The sequence below is a fragment of the Panthera leo genome (assembly GCF_018350215.1).
Source record: "Panthera leo isolate Ple1 chromosome Y unlocalized genomic scaffold, P.leo_Ple1_pat1.1 chrY_random_Un_scaffold_81, whole genome shotgun sequence".
NCBI classification, from domain to species: domain Eukaryota; kingdom Metazoa; phylum Chordata; class Mammalia; order Carnivora; family Felidae; genus Panthera; species Panthera leo.
Genome location: NW_024962235.1, coordinates 94601 through 114897, shown reverse-complemented (window position 1 = coordinate 114897; position 20297 = coordinate 94601). Strand labels below are relative to the sequence as shown.

Here is a 20297-nt window from a genome sequence, read left to right as displayed (position 1 = left end):
AGAGAGACAGAGAGAGAGAGAGAGTCCTGAGCAGGTTCTGCACTGTGAGCACAAAGCCCATTGCAGGGCTCCAACTCCTGCACCGTGAAATCACGACCTGAGCCAAAAGCAAGAGTCAGATGCTTAACCGACTGACCCCCAGGCGTCCCTGGATGACTTCTATTTACTCACTTCACTAAGTAAACGCAGACATCTTGACATTAACTGAGACTAGCAGAGGCGCATTCATTCCTCTGAGCCTCTCAAGTGCCTGTGAAGTCAGCTAAGGGTCTCCATCGTGTGAATTCATGATGCCCTAGAACGACGGCTCTAGTCCGTTCAGCCAGGACTTGTGAACACAGTATGCAGCGTCTTCCTGGGCTCCTGCGCCCCTGTCCGCACCCTCCCATCGGTGGCTTATTCTTTTTTTGGCTACACCACCTGGGAATGATAAGGGAGGTTCAGTCGCAAATCCCTACAGCTGCCATGTAAATGTTCACAGAGCATCCAAGAAAACGGTGGTGTGTGAGGAGAGCCACGCACCTGCTTCTCCCAGTCTCCATGTCTCCACGTCTCCAATTTGGGACAGAACTCACTCACTGTGGCCAGTCTGCAGCTCAAGAGGCTCAAACTGAGCCTCTCTAGGTGCTTGACAGAGAGCAGACATTCTTCCAGGCAGGCAAAGACATTAAAGGATATTAATGTTAAAAGCATATTAAAGAAACCCGGGGTGCTTGGGTGGCTCAGTCAGTTGAGCGTCTGATTCTTGACTTTGGCTCAGGTTGTGATCCCAGCGTCATGAGATTGAGCCCCACGATGGGCTCTGGGCTGGGTGTGGAGCCTGCTTGGGACTCTCTCTCCTCCTCTGCCCTTGCCCGGCTCGTGTGTTCGAACACACACACGCTCTTTCAAAACAGTAGTAAAAAGGATTAAAGAAATCTGAAAAGTATGTATAACTTAAACCTTCTGGCAACTCACGGGGCGCCTGAGTGGCCGAGTCACTTAAGTGTCTGACTCTTGATTTCGGCGCAGGTCGTGACCTCACGGTTCCTGTGTTCCAGCCACGCTGACAGTGTGGAGCCTGCTTGGGATTCTCTCTCTCTCCCTCTCTCTCTCTGCGCCTCCCTCAAAAACAAATACATAAACGTTAAAGTAAAAACGTTCTGACAACTCATAATTAAGGAGGAAAAGTAGATGGGTGGCAAAATGTGGAATGTGTTGACTTCAGGAGTTTCCCCATGAACAAGAGCAAAAAAACAGACAACTTCATCACACCACAGAAGTAAGGGGATTGCAATCCCAAAGTGTACCTCGTCGAGTTTCTCCAAATCCTCGTGAGGAAGGTTCTGGCTACGTGAGTCTCGTGTTCAGGTGGCATTTTCTGTGCTATCGCATCAAGGATGTGTTTCATCTTCCTTTATACTTAATTAATGAAGGAAATAAACTAGACTGAGAGTGGAGGCAAAGGAAACAAATAAAAAAAGGAAGCCTGAAAAAGAAAATGCCTTATAATCTGTGGCAACATGTTCCAACCCAGCACATGGCAAGACTGGGATATGTGCTGGCTGACTTGGGAGTGGGGGGCAGCAGGGCTCCAAGAGTGCACGCACTCCCTCCTTTTTAAAAAGACAATACAGGGGTGCCTGCGTGGCTCAGTCGGTTAAGTGGCCGACTTCGGCTCAGGTCATGATCTCACAGTCTGTGAGTTCGAGCCCCGCGTTGGGCTCTGTGCTGACAGCTCAGAGCCTGGAGCCCGTTTCAGATTCTGTGTCTCCCTCCCTCTCTCTCTCTCTCTCTCTCTCTCTCTCTCTGCCCCTCCCCTGCTCATGTTCTGTCTCTTGCTCTCTCAAAAACAGCTAAACATTAAAAAATAAAATAAAAAAATAACACATATAGATGCATGTCTATTCCAAGAAGACATAGTTGACAACCACAGTAGAAATTAAGAGCTTTTAAAAAAAAAAATCACCCAGTGAAAAGGTTGTACCTATAAGCTACACATAAGGATATTCTGGCTATTGGGGATAGTGACGTTTTCCTAAAACATAATGGGCTTTTCATCAGGTCCTTTGAATTTCCTAGTGCATAATGAATGTATTTGGGAAGGTTCCAGCTACCTTCTGTTTCTCAGCCCCTCTGACTACCTAAAACGGCTGGATTCATGCCAATAAGAGAGAGGACGACGTCCTGGACCCAAAAGTGTTCATTCAATCACAATGCTGTGAGGATGCTGGTCTGGCAGGCTGTGGGGAAAGAGCTCTCTGGCGCCACCTAGTGGTCTCACACAGCCACTGTCCCTCTGGCTGCGTTTCAGACAGACCCAGATGAACAGAAACAAGAACAGATTTAAGGTCTTCATTTTCACAAGATCGTGGGCTTTCTTCTCGCACAAGATACACACTCAGGTGGCTTTAAGCCATTCAGCCGCCAGAAATGTGGGGACCCTGAGGAGTGCACAGGCCCACAGGATGTGCCAGGACAGGAGAGCACAAGTCCCCAGTTTGAGGGCCTGGGTGAAACCACTATGCCATACTTGGTTCTTAGTGGTATCCACCCTGGCCACCCGCAGAGCCATGAGCATTAGAAGTGAGTAAATGCGGGGTGCCAGGGTGGCTCCGTTGGTTAAGCATGAGACTCTTGTCTTCCGCTCAGGTCATGATATCTCACGGCTCGTGAGTTCAAGCCCCACATCGGGCTCTGTGCTGATGGTGCAGAGCCTGCTTGGGATTCTCTCTCTCTCCCTCTCTCTCTGCCCCTCCCCTGCTCCCTCTGTCTCTCTCACACACAAAATAAATAAATAAACTTAAAAAAATTTTTTTTAAATAATAAAATACAGAGGTGCCTGGGTGGCTCAGTCAGTTAAGCGTCTGACTTCAGTTCAAGTCATGATCTCACCGTTTGTGAGTTCAAGCCCCGCATCGGGATCCGTGCTGACAGCTCAGAGCCTGGAGCCTGCTTCACATTCTGTGTCTCCCTCTCTCTGACCCTCCCCCATTCAGGCTCTGTTTCTCTCTGTCTCAAAAATAAACATTAAATTTTTTTAAAGTAATAATAAAATACAATGAAATCTCAACAAAATTGTACCGACATTCTTCTCAAAGCTAGAACAAACAATCCTAAAATTTGTATGGAACCACAAAAGCCCCGAATAGCCAAAGTAATACTGAAAAAGAAAACCAAAGCAGGAAGCATCATAATCCCAGACTTTAGCCTCTATTACAAAGCTGTAATCATCAAGACGGTATGGTATTGGCACAAAAACAGACACATAGACCAATGGAACAGAATAGAGAACCCAGAATTGGACCCACAAATGTATGGCCAATTAATCTTTGACAAAGCAGGAAAGAGTATCCAATGGAAAAAAGACAGTCTCGTTAGCAAATGGTGCTGGGAGAACTGGACAGCAACATGCAGAAGAATGAAACTAGACCATTTCTTACACCATACACAAAGTAAACTCAACATGGATGAAAGACCTAAACATGAGACAGGAAGCCATCAAAACCCTAGAGGAGGAAGCAGGCAACTACCTCTTTGACCTCAGCCCCAGCAATTTCTTGCTCAACACATCACCAAAGACGAGGAATTAAAAGCAAAAATGAACTATTGGGACCTCATCAAGATAAAAAGCTTCTGCACAGTGAAGGAAACAATCAACAAAACAAAAAGGCAACCGACGGAATGAGAGAAGATACCTGCAAAGGACATGTTGGATAAAGGGCTAGTACCCAAAATCTATACAGAACTTATCAAACTCAGAACCTGAAAAACAAATAATCCACTGAAGAAATGGGTGGAAGACATGAACAGACACTTCTCCAAAGAAGACCTCCAGATGGCCAACTGACACATGAAAAGATGCTCAACGTCACTCACCATCAGGGAAATAAAAATCAAAGCCACACTGATATACCACCTCACACTGGTCAGGGTGGCTAAAATGCACAACAGGAGATTATATAGATGCTGGAGAGGATGTGGAGAAACGGGAACCCTCTTGCACTGTTGGTGGGAATGCAAACTGGTGCAGCCGCTCTGGAAAACAGTGTGGAGGCTCCTCAAAAAATTAAAAATAGAACCACTCTATGACCCATCAATAGGACTACTAGGAATTTATCCAAAGGATACAGGAGTGTTGATTCATGGGGGCACATGTACCACAATGTTTACAGCAGCGCTTTCAACAACAGCCAAATTATGGAAAGAGCCTAAATGTCCATCAACTGACGAATGGATAAAGAAGATGTGGTTTATATATACAATGGAGTACTACTTGGCAATGAGAAAGAATGGAACCCAGTCATTTGCAGCAACGTGGAAAGAACTGGAGGGTATTATGCTGAGTGAAATAAATGAGTCAGAAAATGACAGATACCGTATGTTTTTGCTCATATGTGGATCTTGAGAAATTTAACAGAAGAGCATGGGGGAAGGGAAGGAAAAAAATAGTTACAGAGAGGGAGGGAGGCAAACCATAAGAGACTCTTAAATACAGAGAACAAACTGAGGGTTGATGGAGGAGGGGAGAGGGGAAAATGGGTGATGGGCATTGAGGAGGGCGCTTGTTGGGATGAGCACTGGGTGCTGTATGTAAGCGATGAACCATGGGAATCTACCCCAAAAACCAAGAGCACGCTTTACACACCGTATGTTACACAATTTGACAGTAAATTATATTACAAAGATTAAAAAAAAAAAAATTCCCTCTGGAAAAAAAATAATAAATAAAATAAAAACAAAGAAAGGAGTAAATGCAAAATGGCATACAGCAAACCAGTCCCGAATCACTCCTTCCTGTGGGATGTCTGCTACGGTCGAGACAGCCCCAAGACAAATATCGAACAGGAATGAATAGGGACGCTACCGAAAGAATGCTCCCTCCTTGGCCGCAGTCAGATGTAAGCCAACTGGAGAGACCGGTAAGGAAGCCCATTCTGGGAGGGAGAAACACAGAGGGTGATTTCTGGCCTCGCAAACAGCCATGAGGGGCGAATGGGAGCGCTAGAGCCACAAAGGCCTGTGCAGCCCAACCCAGAGACGCCGAAGGTCCTGCTTCTGAGCAGGTGCTGCGGGCAGGGATGTGACAGACGGACCAGCAACGCCCCACGTTGAGCCTGGGGCTGCGCAATCCCAGAATCACTGGATAGGCAGTGGGGCTTCGTCCGTGCTCACACCGGGCCAGGGTCAGCCCAGTGTATGTAGGAAAGGAATCCTGTTTGTTCAAACGGCTGTTGATGTTTGGAATCCTTAAAACACATGCTTATTGTAGAAAATATGGAATATTTAAAAATTAAAAGGCCAAAAAGACGCCCAAGGAAAAGAAGCCATGATCTAAAGACAGCCCTCTGCATGACCTCCTCTCTGTCTCTAGACAATTTGGAGAAGCCTGCAGACTCCGTGTCTCCATTTCACTCTGCGGCCCGCCTGGTTTTGGGAGTATTCTCTCATGCCACTGTCACTCTTCCCAAATGGCACCTCTAATCAGTGCTTACTATTCCTTTCATATAAATACAGAAAAGCCATAGTACTGGCTACGAACATTTTCTGCTCCTACAGATGAAATTATTCATCCTAATGAGGGTTGTTCCCCCGAAGCCTTTCCCACAAATTACATACCAAGATTAATAAAAATTTACTTCAATTTTTAGAAATAATTTTATAAGCGAGGTAGTCTTTGGGGGATTTTTGGAAGGACAGGGTTTACACCACAAATATGAAAAATGCTAGCATATCATTTAAAATTAAGAATGAATCCAGGGCCGCCTGCGTGGCTCAGTCGGTTAAGCGTCTGGCTTCAGCCCAGGTCATGATCTCATGGTTTGTGAGTTCGAGCCCTGCATCGGGCTCCATGATGACAGCTCAGAGCCTGGAGCCTGCTTTAGATTCTGTGTCCCCCTCTCTCTCTGCCCCTCTCCCCTGCTCGTGTGCACTCTCTCTCTTAAAAAAGGAATTATTAAAATAAATGCTTCAGTGAAATGTTTGTCATTCTCATAAAGAACAGAATCCCTTCCTTGCCTAAAAAAAAATTTCGTGACTGCTGGGTTATTTTCATAGCCTTTTAGAATGAAGCCAACAGGCACCACCTCACAAAACAAACAGTCTGTGCTTGGTCACCACAAGCTGCGTCAGCCTGACCGTACCGGACCCGCTGGCTGGGAGGCCGGGGAGGCCAGAGGGGGAGGCCAGGTGCCTTGGCTTTGGGTGTGCATTGTGCCGGGGGTTATGATGGGATCTGGGGCTTTTAGGCAACCCTGGGGTTGGAGAAGGCTCCTTGGCGGGAGGAAATCAATAGTGATCCGTTGGGGGCATCTTAGAGAAAAGAATCGGGGGCCCGAGGGGGGAAGAGGCCTGGATTTCAGAGAAGGGGTGGTCTGGGCAGGACTGCAAAGGTGCCTCGGTGACCCGTGGGTGAGGGGAACAGCCCTGTGTGAAGACTTTAGAATTCAAGGAAAGGAGGGGGTACAGGCCAGCAGGGGAGGTGGAAGGTGGTGGGGGGGTTGTACACTGGAGAGGGTGACTGCAAGCACCCTTTTTAGTCCTTCAAAAGGAAACACATAAAAACCAGCACTCTACAAACACAAAATGAACCTTGTTCTGACCCAGCCAAGCCTGTGGATGACTACGTCCTGAGCAGCCTCTCCCTCTGCTGGTCTGTCTACCTCCTGCCAGATCAATCTCCTAGCCACGCTGCTCTAGACAGCTCTTGCTCTCACTCCGGAACCTTCAACTGCTCGCAGCTGCCACAGGAGCCCAAGCTCCCACATTCTCCGGCATCTAGCCAAGCTGTGGTCTGGAGGGTGCCCCTGGGCCAGCTGCGTGGGCATCAGCTGGAGACACATGTGGGCAGGCTGGTGGCCTTGCACTAGCCCTCCCGGCAGCTCAGAGGCAAGCTCAGGGCCAGCACCGTTCTGCCCCCAGCCACCTAGTCACCCGTCCCCCTGCAGTCCGTTTGCCTGCACCCCCTCTGCCCTTCCCTGGTATTGCCGAGGTAGGACCAGATTTGCGGCTCAAACCTGGCTCAGCCTTCCAAGGGCAGGTCAGTGGCCCAGCCTCAGGTAAGACTCTGCTGCAGTCTGCTTCCCGGCCTCCTCACATCTGTTGGCTCACCACCTGTCACAGCTTTCCCAATCCAGGCCTATGAGAGCACCCTCAGCAGGCAGCTCCTGGACGGCAGGACCTAATGGTATGATTGCACGGAGCGCTTCTAACACGTTACACGAATGTATGAAGACACAGGGCCGAGCACTCGAGAAACGGCAAAGGGCTCCCTTCCCCGGTGGTGGTCAGACAACATACTGCTGTGGACGGTGATGTCATGCTGGATTGAATCCATATAGTCCTATGGGATGCGAGCCACAGAGTTCCCGCCTTTATACATGAGAAGAATTAAGATAAAAATTCCCAAATGGCCTAAAGAGCTGAGACTGATACAGGACATCAAAGCTGCATTTGGAACAAACGCCAGGCTGAGAGGCAGCATTCCCACAGGATGAAAGAGGCGGGGCGCCCTAGCCCTGCCTGTAACCCTGCCGCATCGCCACCCATAGCTGCTTCCAAGAACATCGGTGCCAACCAATGTCAGGGCTGCGTGCAGACCCACCTGCTGCAGGATAGCTCCAAGGAGCCAGGAGCAGAGGGGCTCCCAGCACAACACAGGGGCGGTGCGGAGTTCACTGCAGCTTAGTGGCATCCAGAAAACAAAGCAGGCTGCAAGAAATGTGCTCGTAGCGAGCACAGCTGTTGTCACTAGACTTGAAAGCCGCTTTCTTGAAATCTCTAACTCGGCCCGAAGTCTGGCTAACCCTTTCAGCCTCCAGCGAAGAACCTCTACCCTTGGGTGTTAATCTGCTCCTGAACGCAAGCTTAGGGGCTGTAATTAGAGACACAAAAGGATTTAAGGCCGCCGGCAAAGAGGCAGAAAATCACATGAACCAACCCTATCGATAATCCGGACCCGGCAAAACTACCTGCAACACCGGATGATGGTTTGAGAGTACCATAAATGATGAGGTGGGCAGGCGTGCTTCATTGTAACCAAAACTATCTGTTCCCATACGAAGTTGGAAAAAAAAAAAAAAGCCAGAGCAGTTGCAAGCTTTCCAAACTAATGGATAGCGTGGTATTTAAAAGAAATTTTCCCGAGGATATTTGAAATTATATGTACATTTTAGAAGCTGAGGCTATGGTAATTTTGTCTCCAAAGAGAGAGAGGAGGACTGTGTCCCAGCACTCTTCATGCCATTTCAGTGCACATTCGATAGGATCAGAGCGCAGCAGCCTTAACCCCAGGTCTGAGCAAGACGCCCCCTTTCCCAACACGCTGTGCGCATCAGGCAGACCCTGAGCACATCTCCCGAGGCTGATCTAGTAGGATCAGGAAAATGCCACAAGTGACCCGGTTTCTGGTGTTCACCTGTTCCGAGCCCATCTTAGGCCATGGTGTACCCTCTGTGCCTGCCCAGGACAACAGCCGTGGCTGTCTGTGAAAACACAGGCACAGGAGCCACTCCAGACCCGCCCGGCAGCCCTCCCAGGGAGGTGGCGTGGACACACAGGACAAAGGTGCAGATGACGACTGTCAGCGACACAGAAGAAAAGGTTACCGCATCCGCCCCGAACTTTCCAGTGAGTAGCACTTCCTTCCTCCGCCAAGCAAAGTCGGAACAACAGAGTAGCCCGGAGGGAAGGTCTAGGAAGGAGCTTTCGGCTCAGACTCTCTTCATGGCCTAACAGTTCACCTGACTCCCGGGCAGACACCCCCGCCCCCTCCCTGACCACCTGGGCATCGTGCAGGAGAACAGATGTGCACTTGGTGGGGATCACGGTTACAGGTCTCTGTTTCCAGCTGACCCCACACGGGGAGAAAGGAAGAGCTCTCTCTCTTGAGCCTGGGAAAGAAACTTCACCGGGAGAGATAAAGAGCCACTCGCACCTCCTGACTCACCTTCCCTTCCCGGCTCCTAAGCGATGACAAGACAGCACTGCCCATGGCCCAGGAAACCAGATGCCATGGCTTTGTCCAAGCGGCCCCCCTCAATCCCATCCTGCCTGCTCGCTCCCCTGATCACCACACACAACAAAACAAAACAAGCCTACGGGTAAGAGATACACTAGCAGGAAGGAGTTAGCATGTGAACCGCTGTTTCTACTCATGAAACTCTGGGTACGTAGTTTGCACGGAGGTACATTTCCCCAGAACCTCCGAGAACCACCATACCTGCACTGGCCACCCTCAGTCTTTGCCATAAATGTCAGCCCTTCTCTGGGCCTCTGAGGACGGGCTGGGAGTACAATCAAGTTAAATAAGAGTTGAGCAAGCTAATTCATCATTTGGCCATACTCTCCGGCGGGGCAACACAGGATATTTACGTGTTTGTGGTTCAGTCTATGAATAATTTACAGAGTGCCTTTTTTTTTTTTTGAGAGAGACAGAGAGAGAGAGAAAGAGAAAGGGGGCACAAGTGAGTGAGGGGCAGAGAGAAACAGAAGCAGGGCTCACCCGAAGCAGGGCTTGAGCTCACTCGATGTGGGACTCGAACTCACAAACTGTGAGATCATGACCTAGGCTGAAGTCAGATGCTTAACCCACTGAACCACCCAGGCGCCCCCAGAGTGCTTTTCTATAAACTGGTCGGGTTTTGTCTGTTTGTTCGTATTTTTAAGAGTACATGATCTACTTTGGAGCTGTACATAAAGTTCTAGAAAATGCTAATTGATCTGTGAGACAGAAGTCCGATAAGTGGTTGCCTGGGGATGGATAAAGAGGAGAATGGCAGCCTTTAAACACAGATTTAAATTTCGGCAGAGAAGAATACACGTTACCAGTTCCAGAGAAATTGTTTTAAAAGTACCTACTGGTGCCTCTGTAATAAGGACAATGTAAAACTCAGTTTGAAGTTTTAGTGGTCCTTCCTCTGAGCATCTTCAGGATTTTATAGCAGTGAGTTGCCATGTGCTGGGTGACAGCAACAGACCCTAATACTAACTAATTAACCAGGTTACAGAATTTCATTCATGTTTCTGAACAAAGCACCATTTCAGACTTTTTATTTATTTATTTATTTTTTTTGAGAGAGATAGAGAGAGCAAGCGGGGGAGAGGGGCAAAGAGACTGACAGAATCTCAGCACAGAGCCAGACGTGGCTCCACCCCATGACCCTGGGATCATGACCTGAGTTGAAATCAAGAGTTGGATTCTTAACTGAGCCACCCAGGCACCCCTTAGACTTTTTTCTATTAGGCAAAAAATAATATCGACATATCGTATTAAAAATTAATACAAAGTTATTTAAAAAATTGTTGTAATACCTAAGTGTTATTAAAAGTATTTCAAATTGCACAATGGTATATGTCAAATATATATTTTTAAAAATGATCAAAATAAAGTATGTTTTCATAAAAACAGAAGTGAACAATCATTATCTTGTTATACGTATTGCTTAAAACATTAATTCCCATCTAAACCAGAAAATTATCCTGTACACCCCTCATTTAAAGAAAACTGGACATACAGAATGCAAAAGTGGAGTTCTACACAGTGGCTCCCATCAATCCTTTGGGGCAAAAGTCTCTTCCTTCTCCCCAAGAGTCTTTTAGATAACTTGTCACTGGGGCGCCTGGGTGGCCAGTCATTTAAGCATCCGACTTCAGCTCAGGTCGTGATCTCGCGGTCCGTGAGTTCGAGCCCCGCGTCAGGCTCTGTGCTGACAGCTCAGAGCCTGGAGCCTGTTTCAGATTCTGTGTCTCCCTCTCTCTGACCCTTCCCTGTTCATGTTCTGTCTCTCTCTGTCTCAAAAATAAATATTAAATTTAAAAATTAAAAAAAAATTTAGATAACTTGTCACCTCCGTCAGCTAGCAGGCGCCCTGCATCTCCTCCCTGTCCCTCCACTGACCAGTTCTCTGTGGCATAGATGCTTTGCTTGGAATAGAATTCAGATCATTCTGATATCCTTAAAGATGTTCCTCTACTTAAAAAAAAAAAAAAAGCTTCTAAAGATATGGGAAGACGCCCAAATTCATTCATAATGAAAAGTGCCCATTTAAATTGTTTTGAATTTTTAAAAATGTTTATTTTACTTTTGAGATAGAGTGTGCATAAGAGAGAGAAGGGGAGGGGCGGAGAGAGGGAGAGAGAATCCCAAGCAGGCTCCACGCTAACAGCGCAGATGCGAGGCTCAACCTCACAAACCGTGAGATCATGACCTGAGCCGAAATCGAGTCAGATGTTTAACTGACTGAGCCATCAGGTGCCCTAAAAATGCGCATTTAACCAATGAAGCCATTTTTCACCCATCACATTTGAAAAGAGTACAGAACTAAACTGAAAATAACCTCTGCTAGAGTGGACCTGAGCCTGAAAAGTGGTCCGAGAAATTTGGAGGTGGCTATCACAGTTCGTGCTCCCCAAACTTCTGATTCAAGAACCCCAGGTTGGAAATGGACTGCAACGACCTGTACGTACAGGTACACGGACTCGGGTACAGTTACAGGCTTTCACCAGAAGCACCAGAAATATCCGTCTACAGAGGTTCTGTAGAACAGCGGAGGATCCAGACTGTGGAGCAGCGTGGGGTCGTTAAGAGAAATCGCGATCAGACCTCAGCGCAGTCAACCCAGAACGATTTCTGCGGATACAGACGTTAGGTGCACAAGAACGTGTATGATACAAAGAAGCCCAAGATCAGCAGTGAGTGCCAATGCTGCTCTCCGGAGACGCACAACAGAGGTGCAAGGCCCCTGGGCCACCCAATGCCCTTCTGAGCCCGGGGAGTCGACTGCACCCTGGTGTTACTTTAAGAACTGAATAAATGCAGAATACATGTTAGCTTTAGAATATATCGTAGCCAGCACTCCAACACCCGCCTTCTTAGGGTCCTTCTTCTTGTCCCGATCACAGAGCAATAAACAGATCTTCTCTGGGGCACTGCCTAGAACAGAACAGGGTGCACAGCTGACGGTTTCCTGGGGACCAACCCTCCTGCTGACTCCTACGAGCACAGGCACACTGAACCCCCAAAGCTTTTCCTCTTTAAAAATGCAACGAGCTGGGGTGCCTGGGGGGCTCAGCTGGTTAAAGTGTCCGACTCTCGGTTTCAGGCTTAGATCATGAGGTCATGGTCTCACGAGTTCAAGCCCTGTGCTGGGCTCTGTGCTGTCAGCGTGGAGCCTGCTTGGGATTCTCTCTCTCCCTCTCTCTCTGCCCTACCCCACTCACACTGTCTCTCTCAAAATAAACTTAATTTAAAAATTGTTTTAAGTTAAGAAAAAAAAATTTAATATAAAAAATTAAAATAAAAATACAGTGAGTTTTTTTAATGCTAGTTTTTATTGTTATAAACATAACTTGTGAGTATAATAATATAATTTATAAAGTTCTATAAAAGTAATAAGTAATACGTTACTTAAATGTACATTTAAAAATGTTTAAGATGGTAAATTTTTTTTTATTGCTCACCATGATAAATATACTTTTATTTATTTTTTTATTTTTTATTTTTTTTAATTTTTATCCAAATTAGTTAGCATATAGTCAACAACAACTTCAGGAGTAGATTCCTTAGTGCCCCTTCCCCATGTAGCCCATCCCCCCTCCCACACCCCCTCCAGTTACCCTTAGTTTGTTCTCCATATTTAGCAGTCTCTTCTGTTTTGTCCCCCTGCCTGTTTTTAGATTCTTTTTGTTTCCCTTCCCTTACGTTCATCTGTTTTGTCTCTTAAAGTCCTCATGTGAGTGAAGTCATAGGATATTTGTCTTTCTGTGACTGGCTCATTTCACTTAGCATAATACCCTCCAGTTCCATCCACGTAGTTGCAAATGGCAAGACCTCATTCTTTTTGATTGCCAAGTAATACCCCATTGTATATATGTACCACATCTTCTTTATCCATTCATCCATCGATGGACATTTGGGCTCTTTCCATACTTTGGCTATTGTCGATAGTGCTGCTATAAACATAGGGGTGCACGTGTCCCTTTGAAACAGCACACCTGTATCCCATGGACACATGCCTAGTAGTGCAATTGCTGGGTCATAGGGTAGTTCTATTTCTAGTTTTTTGAGGAACCTCCATACTGTTTTCCAGAGTGGCTGCACCAGCCTGCATTCCCAAGATGGTAAATTTTCTGTTATATGTATTGTACCACAATATCTTTAAAAATTAAAACTAAGAACAGGGGGCATCTGGGTGGCTCTGTGGGTTAAATGTCTGACTCTTTTTAAAAAAAATTTTTTTTCATGTTTATTTATTTTTGAGAGAGAGAGAGAGAGAGAGAGAGAGCGCGCACAAGCAGGGGAGGGGCAGAGAGAGAGGGAGACAGAATCCAAAGCAGGCTCCAGGCTCTGAGCTGTCAGCATAGAGCCTGACACGGGGCTCAAACCCACAAGCCGTGAGATCATGACTTGAGCGAAATTCGGATGCTTAACCAACTGAACCACCCAGGTGTCCCCTCTTTTTTTTTAATGTTTATTTTTAAAAGAGAGAGACAGAGACAGAGTGACAGAGAGATACAGACAGAGACAGTATGAGTGGGAGAGGGGCAGAGAGAGAGGGAGACACAGAACCTGAGGCAGGCTCTAGGCTCCAGGCTGTCAGCACAGAACCTACGTGGGGCTCAAACTCACAAACCATGAGATCATGACCTGAGCGAAGGCAGACACTTCCGATTGAGCCACCCAGGAACCCCCTTAATCATCTGACCTTTGATCTCAATTCAGGTCTTGGGCTCATGCCCTATGCTGGGCTGCATGCTGGCGTGAAGCATACCTAACAAACCAACCGACCAACCTTGTAAGAATGGGACATACACAGTTCTCTGACTGCTCTTATGTGTTCCACTCACCTGGACTTTGTGGGGCGCCTTCCCATGTCAGGAAACGCTGACATCATTTGTAACAGCAGCACTTTACAGTTTGGGTGGTCTCTAATTCATTTCAGTAATTTCCCTTTGCTGAGTATCTAGGATCCCAGAAACGAAAACTGTGGGTCCAAGACCTGCCTTTTGAAACATGTCGCCAAACTACTCACCGGAAAGTCTGTCTAACCTGTAGTCCAATCGGCATTGTATCAAATACATGCTGGTTCCCCACAATCTCACCGATGTGTCTTGCTAACTGTTAGATCTCTGCCAACAAGACAGCCAGAGCCTACCATCTCAGGGGGCGCCTCCGGGGGCGGGGGAGGGGGGCTGGCTCAGTTTGTCAGGCGTCTGACTCTTGGTTTTGGCTCAGGTCATGATCTCACAGTCTGTGAATTCAAGCCCCGTGTCAGGCTCTGCGTTGGCACAGCGGAGCCTGCTTGGGATTCTCTCTCCCTCCCTCTCTCTGCCCCTCCTCCCTCCTTCCCAAAACAAATAATAAATAAACATTAAAAAATACTACTGTCTCATTTTCAAGTAAACCCGCAGATTCCTATGAGAGACGACAGAGGCAACCTCAATCAGCTGGGGAGCTGGTAAGGACTCCCCGAGGCAGTTGATAACACCCAGCTCACCTCTGTGGAGCACGCTTCCCTTCGCATCATCATTACTGCACTAAGCGCCACTAAATCCTAGAACACGTATCCTGCCTTAGAAAGGTTGTTAATGTGACCACAAAGGAATAATTATACAATATGACGGTGTCTCCCCTATCTCATCCTCTCCAAAGGGCTCCCAAACTGCCCATCTAAGAGTTTATTTTTCTGATTTACAGAGAGGGTAGTCTGTACCACTTGGAAATGAAGTTGTTAATTCAGTGTGGCAATGAAATAGAGTTTTTTCTTCCTTGTTTCTGAGCCTCCTCCTTGGATGTGGTTTCAGTCACAAAAAAAAAAATTGAGGGGTGCCTGGGTGGCTTAGTCGGTTGAGCATCCGACTTCAGCTCAGGTCATGATCTCGCAGTCTGTGGGTTCGAGCCCCGCGTCGGGCTCTGTGCTGACGGCTCGGGACCTGGAGCCTGCTTCGGATTCTGTGTCTCCCTCTCTCTCTCTGCCCCTTCCCCGCTCATGCTCTGTCTCTCTCTCTGTCAAAAATAAATAAACATTAAAAAAAATAAAAAATAAAAAGTGAATTCCTTTGGGAATAGGCTTTCAAGTCTACTTGTACTAAAAATGGAAGTAAATGCTTCAGTCCATTTATTTTTTAACACACGTTTAAAAAATGTTTATTTGCTTATTTCTGAGAGAGAGACAGAGAGAGAGCGAGCAAGGGAGAGAGAGAGAGAGAGAGAGGGCGACAGAATCCGAAGCAGGCTCCAGGCTCCGAGCTGTCAGCACAGAGCCTGACGCAGGGCTCGAATCCACAAATCCATGAGATCATGACCTGAGCCGAAGTCGGACGCTTAACTGAGCCACTCAGGCTCCTGAGTCCATTTATTTTTTTAAATTTACAGTTAAACTTGAAAGAATACACTAATTCCACTTAAAAAAAAAAGAGGAGGGGCATGCAAACACTTTAGTGTGAATTAGCCAACTACAAAATGCAAGGTAGAGAATTACTTCTATTTGAAGACAAGAAATCACAAGTACCTTTATGGGGGTTCAGGGTCGCTCCTGTGCATAAAAACATCACGCCCCTCATTCCACTTTTCTAACCACTTCAAGTCCTCCAAAGTTCTGCAATCTGATTTGCAGGAACAGGCAGCGCGCTCCCCCCAGACCTCAGCACTGCGCTAGAAACTCCCAGTAGCTGACAAGTGTACAGGCAGCCCTGCACCATTTTCACTCAAAGGCGAAAACGCAGTAGCCTGCCACCTTGTGGAAACAAGAGGTAACAACACTTCATCTGAAGCGTCAGTGCAGCTCTCTAACAGAAGAACCTACATATGCCTGAAGAAAAGAGAAAAGCATTCTAACAGGCACATGAAAAGATGCTCAACGTCGCTCATCATCAGGGAAATACAAATCAAAACCTCAATGAGATACCACCTCACACCGGTCAGAGTGGCAAAATTAACCACTCAGGAAACAACAGATGCTGGCGAGGATGTGGAGAATGGGGAACCCTCCTGCACCGTCGGTGGGAACGCAAACTGGTGCAGCCGCTCTGGAGAACAGTATGGAGGTTCCTCAAAAAATTGAAAATAGAACTACCCTCTGACCCAGCAACTGCACTACTAGGTATTTATCCAAAGGATACAAAAATGCTGATTTGAAGGGGCATATGCACCCCAGTATTTACAGCAGTAATATCAACAATAGCCAAAGTATGGAAACAGCCTAAATGTCCATCAACTGACAAATGGATAAAGAAGATGTGGTTTATGTATACAATGGAATATGTTCCATCGTGATGAAAAAGAATAAAATCTTGCCATTGGAGCAGTGTGGCTGGAACTAGAATGTATGATGCTAAGCGAAATAAGTCAGAGAAAGACAAATATTATGTGATTTCACTCATAAGTGGAATTTAAAAAACACAACAGATGAACCCGGGGAGAGGGAAGGCAAAATAAGATAAAAACAGAAAGGGAGGCAAACAGAGAACAAACTGAGGGTTGACTGGGGTGGTGAAAATGGGTGATGGGCATTAAGAGGGCACTTGTTGGGATGAGCACTGGGTGTCATATGTAAGCGATGAATCCCTGGGTTCTACTCCTGAAACCAAGACCACAGTGTACATTAAATAACTTGATTTTAAATCAAAAAAAGAAAAGAAAAAAGCATTCAAATTCACTTAATGTATCAAATAAACAATGCATAGTACTAGAAGAAGGCATCTTTTAAGTTTTGGATGCTGGATTCACCCTTGGCCAAGGAGTAGAATTTTGTGGTCATGTGTGCGCGCGCACACACACACACACGCACACACACACACACACCCCTTAAGTCCAAATCGGGATTTGCTTGCAGTGATACAGATCAGCAGACCTGGCTTCACCTTTTGCTATTTTACTCACTTCTGTTTGTGAAAATGGCACGAGGCGTGGGTGTTACCTTTTCACTACCAGCTTCAGGGTTTTATGAGAGCCCTTCACCAGGCAAATCGCCTCCTGTCTAAACCCTGAGAGACCAATGTCGTTGATGCCGACGATCTCGTCCCCGGCCAGTAACTTGTCCACTGCCGCAGCTTTACTTCCTTCTTCAATCTGCAACAAAGACGCACGTGCCATGAGCCTCCAAACAAGCAAAGCAAGTCCCCAGAAGTCAGCCAGGAGCAACGTGCCTGTGACGTGTGCCGCCCACAGCTCTATGACTGGCTCTGCGATCGGCCAGGACCCCATCTAGGCCCTGAGGCTGCGCGGATTCCTATTTGACGAATGAGGGATACATCCCTCACCCAGCGCTTGCCTCTGCGGGGACCTGGGTACCTTCACCGAGGGAACAGGAAAGAGCGCATGCGCTCCGGAACACGCACGACCCAAAACGGTGGATCTAAAGATACAGGGCCCTTTTCTGGAATCCTTTATCCAAACAATAATGATGGATTATTTTTATTATGTACTGTTTCTCATACATTAATCCCAGGCCTAGAATCTTGTAACTGCTTTACTGAGAGAGAGTTCAAATACCACAAAACTCACCCACATAAATATACAAGTGAATGACTTTTTAGTATATTCACAGAACTGTGGAACCATCACGTCCTAAACCTAGAAGAAACCTGGTAGCCGTGAGCAGTCACCTCCTGATCCCCTCCAGCCCTGGCCACCACTAACCCACCTGCTGTCTCTATGCATTTGCCTGTGCTAGATAAGCTCACAGAAAAAGGATCCTACAGGGGTGCCTGGGCATTTCAGGTGGTTAAACGTCTGACTCTTGATTTTGACTCAGGTAATGATCTCACAGTTTGTGGGATAGAGACCTCCACTGGGGTCTGTGCTGACAATGTGGAGTCGGCTTGGAATTCTCTCTCTCCCTGTCTCTCTGCCCCTACCCTGCTCGCTCTCTCTCTCTCTCTCTCTCTCTCTCAAAATAAATGAACAATGGGGCGCCTGTGTGGTTCAGCTGGTTAAGCATCCAACTCTTGATTTTGGCTCAGGTCATGATCTCATGGTTCATGAGATCGAGCCCTGTGTCAGGCTCCACATAGGCAGCATGGAGCCTGCTTGGGCTTCTCTCTCCCTCTATCTTTGCTCCTCCCCAACTTGTGCTCTCTCTCTTTCTTTCTCTCAAAATAAATAAATTTAAAAAAACATTTAAACAAATAAAAAGAATTCTGCAACATGTGGCATTTTTAAAAGCGTTTATTTATTTTAAGAGAGAGAAAAAGAGAGAGGAAGAAAGAATCCCAAGCTGGCTTTATGATGTCAGCACAGAGCTCCACTCATGGCTCAAACTCATGAACCAAGAGATCATGACCTGAGACAAAATCAAGAGTCAGATACTTAACCAACTGAGCCACCCAGGCGCCCCGAGAAATCTTGGTCTTTAAATACTAAACCTAGTTTTTTTTTCTATACAGTAATAATAATCTCAGCAGCAATTAACCCTGCCTGCTTTCTCTACTAGTGCTTGGCAAACTATGGTCATGAGCGAAATCCAGCCAGATGCGGATTTTTTTGGAAATAAAATGTTACTGCAATAGAACCACACCCACTTGCTTACATATTGCTACAGGACAGCAATGAGTAGCCTGGCCCACAAAGCCAAGAATATTTACTACTTGGCTTGTTACAAAACAGTTTGCCAACCCCAGTTTTATACCAAAAAGCAATTATCTTGACAAACTGCTAGGAAAACCGGTGAACAAAGTTAATGTTTGTGAGAGTATCTGTGTACAGTCTGAAAGTTCACTGCCTGACTGTTTGCCGCGGCCAACCTAACAGTTACTTACAAAGCCCTCACAAAGCAGTAGAGCAGTACATCTTTCCTCCGGGTTAAAAAACTGGGTACTAAGCAACTTACATGCCTCAGTTCTGCAAGTGAATGATAGTTGCCTCAAACCTCCGCTTAAATCTAAGGACGACATTTGAACTCTCAGGTTAACCAAGCAATTATTCATTGCAAGTCAACACCATCAATGCAAGTAAACGACTACTTCTTAACTGAATGGGTGGGTTCATATTTTTGTTAATAACTGGTTTCAAAAGTCTAGACAATTTTATCCCAACACAGTAACAGACACATTGTAAATAAATTTCCACCTGCCCAAGATTACACACTCAGCCAGGTACACTCAAAGTGCAGGTGACATTCAGTGGAGAGCTTAGGTTTTTGACACGTCCTGTGCGAGAGGCCAAGGGGCTATCCAGATGGAGGGTCCGTGGGCAGCTGGCTGTGGGAGAAGGGCATCCAGGGAAAGGTGGCCCACCCGTGGAGTGACCCCAAGCAGAAGATATTTAAAGATTTGAGGGGCAGGGTGCCTGGGTGGCTCAGTAGGTCAAGCGTCTAACTTCAGCTCAGGTCATGATCTTGTGGCTCATGGGTTCAAGCCCCGTGTCAGGCTCTGTACTGACTGCTCAGAGCCTGGAGCCTGCTTCCATTCTGTTTGTCTCCCTCTCTCTCTCTCTGCCCCTCCCTGACTTGTGCATACACATTCACTCTCTCTCAGAAATAAATAAAACTTAAAAAAAAAAAACCAGGGGGCTGGGGAGACTGAAGGAGGCTGCCCGGACAGAAGACAGAGCCACGGGCAGATAACCACAGAGATGGAACCCTGGATCCCCAACAATTAGAGCGCTGGTGAAAGAGGGCACCAGGTAAACCACAGGAGATAAAGGAGAAAGGGTGAGCATTGCAGAAGCCTCCACCACCAAAGTTCACACTGACAAGGACGGCCGGCGACCCTGCCCGTGCGGGGAAAGCCCCCAGGGGAAGCTGACCAACGCTCTGGCTGGGGTCACTATCAGAGCCCGCAGCACCGTGGTGGCTGGGGTCAAGACCAGCACCTGTCCCCCAAAACAGGGACCCAGAGGCTGCAGACCCTCAAGGCAGCATTCAAGGCGTGCCTGGGTCAGTTTCATCTCCTCTCTCTCTCTCCTCTTGGCGCTAAGTACACAATCTGGAGGGCAAAATCTAGAATACAGAACACATGCAGATGGTAACTTGGGTCTGTACCCAGTGAACTATTGCCTGAATTCCATTAGGTAAATGCTTTGGTGGCATGAGTGCAAAAAAAGCCATCTGCGTTCAGAGTTTGTACTTATTCTTTCAGTAAGCATCTACAGAGCAAGTACGATGCAAAAAACCGCTAGATACTGGACAGTGGGTCTTGCAAGATGTAGTTCCCACCTCGAAGACATTTCTAGGCTTAGAGGCCAATGCTTCTCAACATGTAATGTGCACACAAGTCTCCCAGGGTTTAAAATGCAGATCTGCGGGTGGCTGCATGGCTCAGTCAGTTAGGCATCCAACTCCTGATTTCAGCTCATGTCGTGATCCCACAGTTTGTGAGTT

At 46.9% G+C, this 20297-nt stretch overlaps 1 protein-coding gene across 1 annotated transcript in view; it reads right to left on the bottom strand.

The window, feature by feature from the left end:
• LOC122212856 (protein Shroom2-like) overlaps positions 1-17078 on the bottom strand; it is a 76054-nt gene extending 58976 nt beyond the window's left edge. Inside the window, 1 exon segment of the mRNA XM_042926831.1 lies at positions 16896-17078. Coding sequence (XP_042782765.1) covers positions 16896-17071 — 176 coding nt within the window. The 5' untranslated portion in view covers positions 17072-17078.
• Positions 17079-20297: the final 3219 nt, after the last annotated feature.